At 39.0% G+C, this 15272-nt stretch overlaps 1 protein-coding gene across 1 annotated transcript in view; it reads right to left on the bottom strand.

The window, feature by feature from the left end:
- FREM1 (FRAS1 related extracellular matrix 1) overlaps nucleotides 1–13970 on the bottom strand; it is a gene marked incomplete at both ends in the record, with an annotated part of 53959 nt that extends 39989 nt beyond the window's left edge. The window contains 9 exons of the mRNA XM_079548575.1: nucleotides 65–207; nucleotides 835–1179; nucleotides 3450–3581; nucleotides 4890–4998; nucleotides 6806–7129; nucleotides 7772–7968; nucleotides 8468–8769; nucleotides 9341–9435; nucleotides 13740–13970. Of these exons, the coding sequence (XP_079404701.1) occupies nucleotides 65–207; nucleotides 835–1179; nucleotides 3450–3581; nucleotides 4890–4998; nucleotides 6806–7129; nucleotides 7772–7968; nucleotides 8468–8769; nucleotides 9341–9435; nucleotides 13740–13970 (1878 nt within the window). The remainder of the gene's footprint in view (nucleotides 1–64; nucleotides 208–834; nucleotides 1180–3449; nucleotides 3582–4889; nucleotides 4999–6805; nucleotides 7130–7771; nucleotides 7969–8467; nucleotides 8770–9340; nucleotides 9436–13739) is intronic.
- Nucleotides 13971–15272: the final 1302 nt, after the last annotated feature.

Raw genomic sequence — 15272 nt, 5'->3', positions numbered from 1 at the left:
TAGTATTATTTGAAAGTCTTGCAGAAGTTGAAAGCTCCCTCCCAGGGATGCTTCAATGTCATACCTGTGGCTCTGAGAGATTGGGAGGGTCATGGCTATCACACAGCACAAACTCAATAGAATCTTCAAATACTTCTCCTCCCAAATGATGATAGTAAATAATTCCATTAAACAGATCCTTCTGAAGAAAACTGCTGACAGGATACCCTGTTTAGTTAAAGAATATATCTTCTATTGAATTGTGCATGACTTTAATCCTTCATAAATACTATCCATTAACAATGCAAGTAAATAGTGAGGCATCATGCCTCCTTTCTCACTCCAGCTAAGGCAAGATCTCTGAAACGTTTTCTCATTGTCTTTCACATTTCTTGCATCACCTTCATTTCCATGTCACTCAGTAACCATTCAAAAAATGAAGCAACACAGCAAAGTGGCTAACAGCTCTATGTAGAGGATAAAAAAATCTGCATTACAGCCAGACTCCACAGTCTAACACAGGAATTCTGAGCTCAGTTCATCTGCTGGCTTTAATCCTGTGGATAAAATATCTCCTGACTAGCTCAGTTCCTCTTGAGGAAAAAAAAAAAAAAAAAAAAAAAAAATTGTAGAAATAGATGGAAAACTTGTGTGTGAAATTGTGTTCGCTTATAACTTTCCTGGTGCAAACATAGACCAACATTAAAGAAAAGTGGGAATTTGCACATGTAATAACAAAAGTCTAAAGTTTCCTTGATTCAACCTGAGCAGAAGTTAAGTCTAGTTGTCATGCTTAATACAGTTAAAAAAAATGAGGAAAAAGAAAATTGTGCTATTGTGGATGTGTCTCATTACCTATTAAGTTTGGCCCTGGTTTCTTCATGATTTCTCCAGCCTGTGGTGGCTTGGTAATATTGAATACTATGTAGTCATCACTGGAATCCATGTCAGAAGCTTGAAGCATGGAGCCCTGGATCAGGATCGTCTGTCCCTCCTGTGCTTCAATTGCCACATTGCTGATAAGAAATGGAGGGCTGTCATCTTTAGGGAGGATATTGATCGGAAACTTATGGCGAATACTATGTAAGCCATCAAAAATCCTGAACACCACAAAATCCTTTGTGGAATCACTGTCATCGTGATGGTAGTAAACAGCTCCAGTCTGAATATCAGAAACTGTAAACATGAATCCTTTTCCTCCTGTCAAAACAGTAGAAACAAATGCATCACAAATGCGTAGCTCAACCCTGACAAAAATTCTTACTAAGGTAAAGACAAGGAGAATGTATTTCTAACTGGGAGGAAGAGGAAAGAAACAAACACATTATTCTACTGGAAATAAACTTGCAGATATCAGAACAGTTAAGAATGCAGAATTTACAACCATAGTAACACAGAAAAATCTTCTAAATGTGTACTGCATTAAGACAGTTTGAGGTGCCAGTGATTTTTAACTATGACTTTCAAACTGCTTTCTTATGAGGACACTTTGCTTTTATTTCAAGAACTGAGGATGCTGTGCTGTGTAATTACGATTCCTTGTTTCAGTGAAAATAAAAAATTACATTTACAGCTCTTGTTTTTTTTCTCTGCAGATGACTGTGCATGAAAGAGACAATGGGCATTTCACTGAGCATGTTATACAATCATAAAATATTTCAGGCAGGTTAAAAGTTTTGTGAACTCCCAGCTGATGCAGGAATAGATGTTATACCAAGGGCCTCTAAGGAAAATATTTCTGGCCCTCCAAGCTGTCTGACACGCACAGAGACACCCACAGCTGCAGGTGCATTTTCCCTCCCTTTGTTCCTTACTTTAAGAGAATTACAGGTAGTTTTTAGGATGCAGTGATAACTACTACATCTCCATCAAACAAAAAAGCCTGCTAGAGGTGACAGGAGGCAGAGAGCAATACCATGTATTCCTCTTTCTCTCTCAGGGCTTTTGCCTTGGACTGGCATAACAAAACCTGGCGCATAAGCACTCAAAGCACTGCATTGATCACATTGCAGGTAGCAGGAATCCCTGTTCTGATTCAGGGGGTGTTGGCTCACATCAGACTGTCCCTGGTCCACCTCCCACATGAGCTCCTCTGAAAATGAAGGCACTGAGATCTTCCGCTTATAAGGTGGCAGAGAGCTGGTCCCACAGACCCCAAAACTGCATGCCAGGAGATTCCTGAGATGAAACATACTTTCTATAATTTCTATTTCTATCAAATTCTGTGCATCGCTTTCTTCCTTTATTAAAATGGTTGTTCTATGTTTCTAGGCTGTGTGTTTTACTTAAAAACACTTAACCATCAAAAGGCCAGCATTAAGAGTGGCAGCATCTTTCCACCCTGCTAACAGCAGCAATTTCTTATACCTGTTTCTTTCCTAAAAGGAGCAGCACTGCAATGACTCAACAAACTGCAAAGCGAAATCAGTGATAGTGAAAATGCAGAGGGCTAGAAAATTAGAAGTAATTTAATTGCCTCTTTTTTCATATAAGCCTTTAAACTGACAGAAAATAGCAACCACATCCGAATATTTTCTGTATTTGCCAATGAATCAAAATCACTCATCATTCCTTAAGCATCCTAAATACCTAAATACCTCAATATCCTAGTATCTAAATGGCAAAACATAACACCTGCATTTAGCCTAGGCCATGCCTGCTCTATGACAATGATTTCTTTAAATTTTCACCTTTGGGATTCAGTTGAAAGTTCAGAAAGTAAGAAGTTTAAATAGATACTTTTGTTGTTGTTGCTCGGGTTGCTGTCTGTTTTGATTTTTGTTTGTCTGCTTGGGGTTGTGGGGCTTTTTTGTTTCGTTTTGCAGTTGCACAGCCGTGCCTGTGCCTACTGCAGGGCTGCAGTGGAGCAAGGCCGTCAGCAGAGGGAGTGGAAGGCCGCCGACTCGCCTGCCGTGGCCAAGGCCTCTGCTGCGCTCCCTCGGCTCCCTCTGGCTGCCTTCTCCCGAAGTGAGAAGCGCAGGAGCAGCCCTCCCTCTCGTGCCCGTGGCCTCCTTGCTGGAGCAGCTCGAGGGCGTACACAGCCCCGCTGCCATTTCTCCGACTCTGCAGTGCCAACCGAGCACCGTCTCTGGGGAGACAGCCGCATGAGAGCTGCTGCCTGGGGTCACTTACAGCACCGGGCTGAATTCATGCGCAGCGAGGAAAATGATATCCAACTGCATGTATGAAATTGGCTTGTAGGGAAAACACCAGACTTTTTTTTCCCCCGCTTAATGATGGAGACCACGTAAATGCACTGTTTGCCAAAATGTCTGTGCTATGCGACCGACTTTCCTTAGGAACCTTTGAACTTTCAAAATTCCTGATCTTCCCCTCTGCACCTTCATTCTCCTGCACATCTGCCTCTGATGCGTATCTGCTGGTGTCTCCATGACCTTCATGTGGTCTGCCACCAGTCATCACTGGAGAAGGTATTTCCAGGATCCAAGTGTAAACAAGGATTTATTTACCTCTCACCGTGAGCCGCCCATGCTGTAAGCCATCAACTGTGACCAGGCGAACATTTTGGATATCATCATTGTCTACCACTTGCAGGTGCTGCCATGTGATCGGCCGGGATTGCCCTTCCAGGAGGCTGAGGCCTGCAAGCAGCAGAGTTATTTCACAAAAGCATCACTCAAGGTTGGTAGTGCCCCTCTCCAAACATTTCTGGAGTCAGGAAAAAGTCATGCTTAGTTCCATCTACGTATCTGAGACAGACATCTCAAGAATGGCCTAAAAGCTTGATACCATCTTCTCTACTGCTACCTTTACTTTAGTCAGTTGCATTTAAGGAATTTATATTTCAGAGAAACTACATATTCTGGTTCCCAGTTATCAAATAGGCCATTTAGAATGATTTCTGGACATCTGTAGAGGTGAAAGAATTGTGCCTGAGGTCTCACAGTGTCTGAAGCTGGGCACTCCATTTCTTAGTGAGTCTGAATTTGAAAATTATATTGATATTCACAATGGAGGACAGTATCTCTTCTTTTTGTTCAGACAGCCATTTCAGGTGAAGTTTCTCTGAGAAACACAAGGCTTCTTTTTCTGAAATCCTATCCTATTCCACTGCTAAGAGATTGCACCTTCTCTGGTGATAGCTTCAGACTTGTTTGGCCTTTGCCTTTTGTGGCCAAATATCAGTGTAAATTTTAATGTGAAAGGAAGAGTCTGTCCCTTCTCCAGTAGGAAATAATAAACATGTTTGAATGAGTTCAACATTTGTAGGCTTCAAATTGCTGTTGATGTCTCGTGCTCTGACCTGTGTTCCCAGAATGTAATACAACAGTGACCTACACAAGTCAAACCTTCCATGCCATATGGTGTTTTTTTTTCACTTGCAGGTTATCACGTACATTCTGATGTGTATTTTCCATATACTCACTTTTTAGCACTTGTGTTTTCTCTTTCCCATTTTCATCAATTCTCAGCTCCTTTCTATTGCTTTCCCATCCCATTCTCCTTCAGATTTTGAATGAGCATATCTTTCTAGTTTGTGACTCTTCTGCTCATCTTTTGAGATTTCTACTTAAAATAGTACAGACAACACACTATTCTACAACCTTTACTCCATCATATATTTGTCTTTATTATTTAAACTCTTTTATGTCTTGTTCATTCTTAGAGAAAATGCTGTATACAAAAATCCTGATTTTTTTTTCTTTTCTTTTCTTTCTTTTTTTTTTTTTTGTAACTACTTCTTTATTTTTCATTTCAATTAAAGAACTTGAGTTTCTACATTTCTCCCCCAAAAAAACAAGTAGAGAAAAAGATAGATTTGCATTCTTTTCACTTAGTGATCCTTAAACTCCAGACGTAGAACTGAATTTTATAGCTCTGTCAAGATTTCCTGTGTCCAAAGTGTGATAAATTCTGTAGCAGAATAAACTGAGGAACAGAGATCTCACCTGTATTCCATGAAACCCGAGGAGCATTTGTATCTGCTGTTCTAATAGAAAGTTGCACTATGATTGGTAAACTCCTCTCAAAGTAGAAGTCGTGAACCTCAACCTCCAGCTATAATATAAAGAAACAAAGAGCTTATTGGTAAAAAGAGCCTGAAAAAATAAATATACCTCAGAACCCATGCAGTGGGTTCTTATCTGAGAGAGAAATCCTAGGAGATTTTAACATCAGATAATAAGTTAAAAAAAGAAACTTGATTTAGCTTATAAAGTGTATTTGAGATTCTGTACTTGATCTTGACTTCAGTGTTCTTCCCAGCAAAAGATGGGAAGGGTAATTTGCAATGTGTAGCAATCAATTTTAACTGTAGATTGGGACACAATCAACACAGCAATTAACATAAGACTTTTTAATATCAGTAATAAAGGAATAGGGCTTTTCCCACTTTTTAACATCTATCGGACTAAAAAAAATTGGAAGGAAAAGTATGGACCGGCATGGAGAAACAGATTTTAAAATTTTATATCTATATATATAAATATATCTGTCAAATATATTCTGTTATACTGTCAAACTGTTCATTGGCCTAGAAATTCTTAAATCTGCAGTGAATTCCAAAAGCAGGGTGGTGAAGATGTGCTCAGAGAGCAGAGTTTGGTAGGATGACAGTTCCTCACATTAAGGAAACAGCAAAAAGGCAGCTCCTCTGACAGCTGAGGTTAAAAAAGGCAAGTTCTATCAGCAAGAGATGCCAAATTGTATTGCATCTGCTTTGCTTTCCAGTTTACCCTTTCTCTGGATTATCCTCCTCTGATTTCATGTTTCTTTAGACAGTTTCATTGCTTTAGTATCAACTGTTTTGTTTTGTTTGGGTTATTTCTTAATTATCTCATCTGATTTAATTTCAATGTATTTATATTCTCCTTCAACTGATTTCTCTTCCTCCCATCCCTCTTTTTTATGGTTGCCACTTATTTTTCTTATTTTATGGTTTCTGCTGGCACACTATTGAATTCCACAAAATGTTTTGATTACTTAAAAAATAAAGCAACACTGTCCCTGAGGTGGGAGACATTCACTTTCAGCACTCTGTGGCAGATCAGACTCAGAGCGACAAACATCACTTACAGCAAACGTGGAAAAGGTAGAAGTGATGCTCTGTTCTTCCACATAAAATATAAATGTGTTTCTGCAAACTTGGCCTTACTCACTTTGGCAGTGTCTAGTTACTTACTTACCACAGATCTGCACCAGCCTACTCTCACTGTTTCTATCAAATTTTCAGAGTTAGTGACATAGTTTTAATCATCCTAGCAGGAACTACTAGGGACCCCTTCATGCTACCCTTACACCACCTCTGCTGCAGTAGGCTATGAGATCCAGTGGCAGTCTTGACCTCTGTCTGCCTTCTGTGGCTTTAGGTATGTGTCTAAAGAGCACAGAGTTCACTACTGTTGCATGGGCATGAAACAGAAGTGGAAAAAGAATAGCTTGCCCTACCAAAGGCTCTAGAGTGTGTCTAAAAGAAGAATGATGCTTCTATTCCCTTCATTAAAAAGGGATAATAGAAATAATAATTATAAGAAGAGCAGCAGATGAACAAGAAGATGAACAAGAAGATCTGAAACATACTGTTTTGATATTCACTCATGGAAGGGTTAGAAGTCTTTGAGTTCAAAGAAATTACTTTAGTTGTGAGCAAAGACCTGGTTTGCATTAGACAGGTAAGCTGATATCAGTAATAGCTGCATGTGGTAAAAGATACTGTCTTAGACCCTGCATTGCATACAGTTAGAGAAACAATATTTATTTTTTCTGGAAAAAAAAAAAAAAAAAAGGAAAAAAAAATAAGTGTTTATTTACAGCTTATAGAATCTTGAGAAGAAAAACAGAAAATGTTCAGGAATCACACTGTTACCTCATAATTCCTCTTCTCTGTGTGGCTGTTGTTTGGAGGCTGATAAGCAATAAGTGTTTCACTGAGATCTTTCCATGTGAAGGAACCAACAGGCTTTGTGTGGTCTGATAGGTGAGTAATGAAGCCTTGCAGAGGTGGCTTTGTAATGTTGAACACCAGCAGGGACTTTGGAGTTTCCTTGTCTTCAGCATCAACCGTTGTGGTTGTAATGGGAGTTAAAATAAATTGGTCTACTTCCAAGATGAACTTTGTCATTGGAACAGCTTTGGGTATTTGATTGGGCGTAGCACTTTTAATCTGAACAGGGAGCCACGCATACTCAGTCTACAACAAAGAGAAAAAGGAGAACTGAAAGGATGAAGTGAAGCCAACTAAGTTCAATTTTCATTACCTGCACATTCATAATTGGGACACTTGTTAAAGTGATATATTATAGAAGAACTTAAACATCTTATTGAAAAAAATGCCCAGAGTAAATTATTTTGATCTCAGGAAAGGTCTTCCAGGTTCACTCGTCTTATTAGTGTTCTTAATTCTGGGCTGAAACAACATGCCTAATTTGATGCGAGTTTCATGAATAATTTTACTTGACAGAAGCATGTACATGAGCCATTAATTATTATTAACTGAATATGTTCACACAGCTCTTAGATTATTAATTACTATGTATGTTGAAGTCAGTGTAGTTCATGCTCTATAAAGATGTGGAATAATGCCAGGGTTAATTTTCTCTCCCAGTCTAAACTACTTAAGACTACCAGTAAACATCCAGGGTTGCATCTCTGTAGCATACTGTCATAATGCATTTAATCTCTCCAGCTGGCAGCAACAACAATGAAACACCCACAAAGACCCACTACCTATCTTAAAGATGAAAGGGAGCAACAAATTTCTTTTTTTCTTTTTTTCTTTTTTTTTTTTAATCAGGAAGACAATCAAACATTGTAAGGTTGCATAAGATTCTACCTTGTGCAGAGTTTTGCTTCTGCTATCTGTGAGATCCAGCCTCACTGGAATATAATCAATATCTGGTGAGCAAGGGTCAAGGTGCTGATACCGAATGCCCTTCCTCAGAAACTCTTCACAGCTCATTTTTGTGTTATGGATGACTCTCAGTCCCAACACACAGCTCCCGTTTCTGCACTGCTGGCTTGGGCTGTGCTCTGTAATAGAACAGAAACCATAAGGAAACAGTTAGCTGAGCAGAAACCAGTGTGGGAAGCCTCTTCTTAGGGCTGAACAAAGCCTGACAAAAAGCCAGTGTGATGACAGTTAGGACTCCTTTCCCATCCTAACTTTTCCTACAGGCTTTTGTTCTTAACTGAGATCTTTCTGCTCCAGCTTCCCTTGGTTCTTGGAGGAGTGCTACCTCCAACAGTTCCCGGTGCTGTTTGTACAAGGTTTTGGCATTGCCAGAGTCATCACATTGATCCACAGATCTAGGAGCTAAAAACCAGATTCCTGTTTGGGAGTTACCGACCATCAGTGAACTGAATTTTGCCCCACACAGACTTCATGATCCTTTCAGTTTGCAAGACAGCTCAAGCTGTTCATTAAACTTCACATGACCCACTCTTACCCAGCATGTCTGGAGCAAACAGCAGACTTAATCTGCCAGGACTCTTTGAACCTGCTAATACAAACAACTAAAGAACATCATACTAGGGCCAAGGAGGAAGCTCTGTGGTTGATCCCCTCGAAGCTGTTCCTGCTGCATGTCCTCCAGCATGAGCTGGCCATGAGCAGGGAGGTGGGTTTCTGAAGAAGCTATGGAAATGGTGCATTCCAAATTCATCTTCCTGTTGTAGTCAAAAGTGAGGATGTTCTTGTCAATTGCCCTGGACAGACCGTAGTATTCAGGCACCTCCAAAGCTCGGGAGCGCATTTTGATGATGTTACAGTCTGGCTCAAGTAACTGTACGTGGAGGGTGAATGTTTCTACAAATGTTTCATTTTCTGTAAACCTACGGGTAATAAGAAAAAAATAATTGCACTTCATCCCCTTTCTGATGCTCTTCGTAAATTTGATGTTAATCTCACTTTCTAACAAAATTACTTGAAGCCTTTTCTCTCCTGTGCACTCAAACCCCAGATCTCCAGAGGCCATGAGACACAGCTGCTCACCTCTTTCTACTTGTAAACAGATTTTGAAAAGGAATGGGTTATTTATTGTGTATACTCAGGGACACACGTCCCTGTTAGCAGTAAAAACAGAAAATGCTGTGCTCTCAAGTACTGCTTGAAAAATCACTGGTTTTCTGAAAAATCAGAAAAATCACTGGTTTTCTGTAATGAACAAGCCTGGTAATAACAAACACATTCTCACATTCACATTTTTGCGTATCTGAAATGCACTGCAAATAATGTGCCTGTAAATAGATGGTTGGTTGGTTGCTCTTTGCTGCTGCTGCAGCTGCATCTATGTAGTTACCTCAGGTACAAGAGAACCTGTTTTTCCCACGAAAAATGGTCTGCTTGCTCTTCCTGAGAGTGCTGCATTGTGACAACAAAGTATGATGACCCGGTGTTGCTTACCTGTACAGCCTAAGCATGACTGTGTCTGCGTCTAAAATCGGACAACCGTTGTGGGTATACTTGACTTCATTAAGGTGAAAGTGACAGTCAAAAACCTATGCAAGAGAAAGAATAGACAAGTACAATGCTATTGAGGAAGCTAACTTCACAGCTTCACTTCTCTCTAGCTGTTGGCCTGGGAAATCTTTAATTTTCTGTTTATTCACCCATTCTTTGGTCTCTCAAAGAAAGCCAGAACAAGCACAGCAACTGGGGATGCTGGCACTCTGCCATAAGAAAGGCATACCAAGACGATTGTTTCTTGCCACCACTTCCCTCCTCTCTCCTCTAACTTAGTAATCAGTTTGAGCTCTCACTTCTCTGTCATTGAAGACTGTGGGTGTATGGATGCATCTGTTTTCAGAACAAGAACTGTTTTCAATTGGTCTGAACTGCCAGCAGTTCCTGCAGAATTGTATTGAGTTAAATTGCTTTTAAAATTGCTTGTGACTGTAGCTTGATTATACAGTAAATCCTACTATTGGATTGGCCACTATAATTGGAATACAACTTCGAGTCTGTGAAATTTTTCTTTTGAAAACTTTGCTACATCGGATGTTTTTGGAACACTGACTTTGTACTTGCAGCCCTTTGCTGGATCAGATGATGTTTCTCTGTACCATACCAACACTCGGTCTAATCCTGTGACATAAAAGCAACCAGAAGTTCACATCAAATGTGCACTAACTAATTTAAAAGAGATTAATTCTTATGCCACACCTGGTATGAATAAGATTTTGAAAACTTGCCTGGCCACTGTACAGCTTGTTCATAGGCAAAGGATGCTCATATTTTGTATTTGCAAAAAGAGCATGTTATTGTCAGCAAGAAGAAAGAAGTTAATCACAACATTTCTCATGTGATTCCTGGTGAAGTTAAATTTGGTTTTGATTCAGTTTTTAAGGGCAGTATTCACATGTGATTAGTTCTTCCATGGACTAAAATAAAATCTGTTCAGCATTCACTAGTACTTCTGATGAGGCCATAACTAATGAGAATTAACAGCAGATGCAGTTGTCAGACAAACAGCAACTCTTTGCAGAAAATAGAGGTAATTTCATACTACCAAGGTTCTCTTAAAAATGTGGCTTGCTTTCATTAGCTACGTCTTCCCAGCCACTTTGGGGAATGGTAAAATGGAAAGGGCATTCTGGTGAGATTCTAAAACGTTAACTGAAATTGTGATAAATGGAGAAATTATTAGATGCTCTGTATTTCAATGTAAAAATGAAGTAACCTTATGATTATTTATTCAGTATAGAAACATGCAAGTTCTAATTCTATGCAGTAGCTAGATAGAAACAAAGGCCAGTAGTTCTTACATTCTTCATGAATCCATGAAACAGCCAAGATGCATGTCTGTTAATTGCACATTAATAATTAATTTAGAAATTAAGGTTTATCATCTCTTCTTGTTACTGGAAGTGTTCATTTCCACTGAAGTTATTCTCAGAGTCTCAAGATATGTGATAATTTTTCTATATTTCATGTGACTTCAAAAGGTGCTGCCTGGTTTATTGTTTATCAAAAAGTACATCGTGCAAAGTCATTTTTTTCCAGTAAGTAATTAATTTGTTTATTATCAGATACATATTACATGAATTTACCACTTTGTTTCAATTGGTTAAAATAACCTTGGGCCAATCCGTAATATTGCACCACAGAAGGCACAGTTGGTTTTTTTATTTGTTGGAATTGCTTAGAAAAAGAGGACAAGAACAGCTCATGAAAATCTGATTCACATATGGTGAAGGTTCTGACTATGTTGTGGTTGTTTCCAAATCACAGAGACACTCATTATTTCCAGAACTTGGGAAACAATATGTGTTTTCTTGTTTTTTCTTTTACTTCTCTTTCTTTGTGCAAGATAAAAAAGCATGAAAGTGAGAGGTAAGTAATGAGTTAGATAGTCCTAAGTGACATTATGTGAAAAAAGATAAGAAGTCAGAGGTGTCGAGTGGTCAAGTTAAACAAAAATACAAATTATAGAGAAAAGCTGCTCATATTATAGCTTCCTGCAGTTCAGTAACATCACTGGTGTAAATCAGTGTAGAGCCTCGAGGTCTGTAAGACTGTCTGACTTGAAGGCTCGACTTGCACATGGCAATCAGATTTTCCTCCGATGATACAACTCCTGTTCGTATCAGAGTAGACTGCCTACAACAGAGGAGCTGGTTACTCATATCAGATAATTGATTTCTTTATTTACAAGACATCATTATTTTCACCACTTAATTGTCAACAAGGGGGTAGAAAATGAAAGACCTTTCCACAAAAGTCTGTTAACACTGATTGATTATCTTATATGTGTATAAGACTCAATCTGCTTTGCAAAAAAGAAACATCTGTTTTATATTTCCTAATATATTTTCCTTTTATATAAACAGCCAGTTCTAATTGTCTATAAACTCAGTGGGTACAACAAAGGAGATCTGAATCTTCTCCTAATTACCACCAAGCTTTGTTTTTTTCCAGTTCAACTGCTTTTAAATTACAAATTATAATTACATTGTCACACATTCCTAGTGCATTACTCAGTTTAATGACAGTAAAACAGATCTGATCAGGGATACTTTCTGGATGCATTATTTCCTGATAGAAGGATCATGAGTGGCAACAGGATGGCCAAACTCTGGCAAACTCTTTCAGGAATGGTTAAGGTTTAGGCAGCACATCCAAATGTGTCATAAAAAAAGAGAAGCCCTCATCTTTTAAAAGTTGTTTTGTTCTTTCCTACCTGGGGAATAGGACTGTAGATAAGCTGACTTGGAAGCATATTGCAGTGATCCTACCTCCAAGAGGATGCAGAGGGGAGAAGGCACTTTTCCTAACTTTTCCTGGGACTCAGGACAGGACATATAGAGGGGAGACATCCCACACCACCAGCCTGGTACCCCACATTCACCTGCCCAGAAATGCTTACTGTTTCAGGTGAGGTACACGCACAGCCTCCAAGAGGTTAGAGACCTCTGCACAGGCAGAGACTCAGCTGTGCATTCTCAGACTGGGACCATGACAGAACAGACATTTGAAAGAGATTAGTCTGAGAGCAGAGGAAGACAAGGACCGTAGGTATATCAGAAAGTAAGTTGTGATGCGTACATATCTCCTGGGGCCTCTAGAAAATGCTGACTCTGTGCTTAAAGCATGCTAGGTTACAGAGTAAAAGTGGCTTTTTCAAAGTACCTAGGTCCTACTGCACATTAGTGGCTGAGGCAGAAATTGAAAGCAAATTCAACCACACAGTTAACTGCCCTGCATATAAAAGTGTTCTAGGCAAAGAGGCATGTAAGTTTCTCCTTTTCTTCTAGTGGATCAGACTGGACCAGGGAAGTGCAGGGAGATAAAGAACCCTGAGCTTACAGAAGCTCTGGGGAAGATTCCCAGCAGAGGCCCTGTACCTCCTGGGGCCAGGCTCTGGAGGAGAAAACACGCTCACTGCTCAATGTCTGCTGCTTTCTTTGGGATAGAAAGTTTGCCGTTACTTCGGCTGGTTTGCCTGAAGTAATCATGGGGCAAAATGGTGCAAAAAAGAAATAGTCGACAAGCAGGCCAGAAGCCTTGAAAAACCTGAGACTGGTGTTTCTGCATTGGCCTTGCAAAGACCACCAGAAGCCTGAGAGGAAGTGAAAAACTAGACATATGCCAATTTGTGGAAGTGTATGCTTAACAAAACTTTTCAAACATAGACAAAAGCTGTTGGGTTATGGTTCATTTTAAAATCATTAATCTTGTATTTCTACCGTTATATTTTCTTGTCAGTTATTTCTAATTCCTTCTTCCAATGACTTCGATGGGGAGATTTTTTAAGCAAATGAGTAGCAGAACAGTGACATATAAAATACATTTCATCATTCCTACAAGCTCAAAATTTTAAAAGTAAACAGTTTTTTAAAATCAATTTGCCATGTGTTAGCAATTTGGCAGTTGCAGAGCAGAATACACAATGTGCTTATTGTATGTGATGGTTTTTTCCTAATTGTTTCCAAGGTAGTGGCTGTGTGACTGAAATGCAGAATGCTCTAGCTGGCTATGCATTACCCAAGGGACAGTGGATACTGCAGTGGTAGAAAAACAGGCAACTGTGAGACTGTGAGAGATGTCTCCTAACCCAAAGTTTTGAAATGCCCATTCTGCATTTGTGAAAGAAAGCTCTGACCAAAATCATTTTTATACATTTGTGGTATTTAACTCAGCTTTTTTTTATTTCAGGAGTGCTATTCTCTGTCAACTGGCTACTTTTAGTAAAAAAAAAAGTTAATCTTATTCACACAGAACATTCAGATTTGTGTGCTTTAAGCAGTACCCAAAAAGAATTATGTAAAGCAGTATTCAGAACAGCAAAACAGGGCCCAAATACCTGTGGGGTTAGCTTCCCAACCCTTTGCGTTATTGGCTCGTTTCTCACAACTTCAACTTTGCACACATCCTTCTCTCTGGGGATGGAAAACTTGAGGTCATCTTCTGACAGGAAAACAGACTGTCCTTTCATCACTTTAATGCCAAGGTTGACACTTATAAAAGAGGAGCAGACAACTCTTAGGAGAACAGACAGCAGTAGCAACAACCAGGTTTTCTCAAAGGGCTTCATATTGTGAGGCTACGCCAGCTCTTTTCTGCTAGAGGAAAAGTTCTTGACAAAAGGAGTCTTCTCTTCCCTCTCCAGCAAACGCTCACCGTATAATGGAGGACCAAAACGTCAGTCACAGGTAAAAACGTACCACGTTTTCTATTAGGATGCACCTTTTAACTGTGGTTTGAACAGACGCCTTTCAAAATATCCTCAAGTTTTTATAAAATTCATTGGTCAAGCCTGAGAAAATGGTGAATGTTCTCTCACCCCACTTTTAATGTCTGTAAATCCTAAAAATAAACAGAGAAGGAGAAATGATATAAGGTATTGAACGTCTGTTGAAAACAAACAAACACACTTCCTTACTGTTGCTTTATAATTGTTGTTTATTTCAACAAGCAAATGAACTTTACCTTTGAAGACAATTATTAAGAATGCATGTGCTCTGAAAATTAGCTTTGTACCGATGAGTCTTTCTATCTCAACAGATCAGCTCTCAGTATGGATTTCAGGCACCTAAGCACATAGAATCATTTTCTGCGTGAGACCCTCTGCTATGGGACATTTTTGCTGCTGGACCACTTTAGCTAAGCTAAATAGCATTTTAATAAAAGAGTATGGGTATCTGAGTAATTTCGAAGTACAGAAGGGAGCATTCATTTGGATTCAATGTAGCTGAAGGTAAAATAGAGGCAATGTGGTCTTTTGTTTAATACCTTGTCATTTTGCCATTTAATGGTGGGAGATGGAGAGGGAGGAGGCATTTAACCTTTAGTTTAGAACACATTCACTGTACCTCTCTATTTTTCCTTCTACAGTGACAATTGCTACATGGCATTCTATGATTCTATACGATACCTGAAGCTGAGATTAATCTTATTTTTCATGTTTATAAGTTCAAAAAAAAAAAAAAAAAGCAGATATTTTATTGTTGAATGAGCACTGCTGAATCTTTATTACAGCTCTCTAAACTGAGTCTATGGCCCAAAGAATATGAAACAACATTGATTTAATTAAGTCTGATTAAATCCTTAAAAATTCCAAGAATTCCTTCAAGTTCTGACAGATTTTTAGTATTTTGACTACTTAATTACACTATCTAACCATGACCCTATCAATAGTGAAAATACGTGAAAATGATTTAAAAGAAAAAATGCATATATCTCTCTTTACTTCCTCCATTAATGTCCACATAAAAGTGTTCTCTTTACTGATTACTGCAGAATGACCTCTGAATGGTCTGCAGTGGCATGTACTTATCAGACCAGTCCTACATTTCACTGAACAACACTTAGGAATTTGATCAAAATTATCAGCTTC

The sequence above is a fragment of the Tetrao urogallus genome (assembly GCF_951394365.1).
Source record: "Tetrao urogallus genome assembly, chromosome: Z".
Taxonomy (NCBI): domain Eukaryota; kingdom Metazoa; phylum Chordata; class Aves; order Galliformes; family Phasianidae; genus Tetrao; species Tetrao urogallus.
This window is presented reverse-complemented; position numbering and strand designations above follow the sequence as displayed.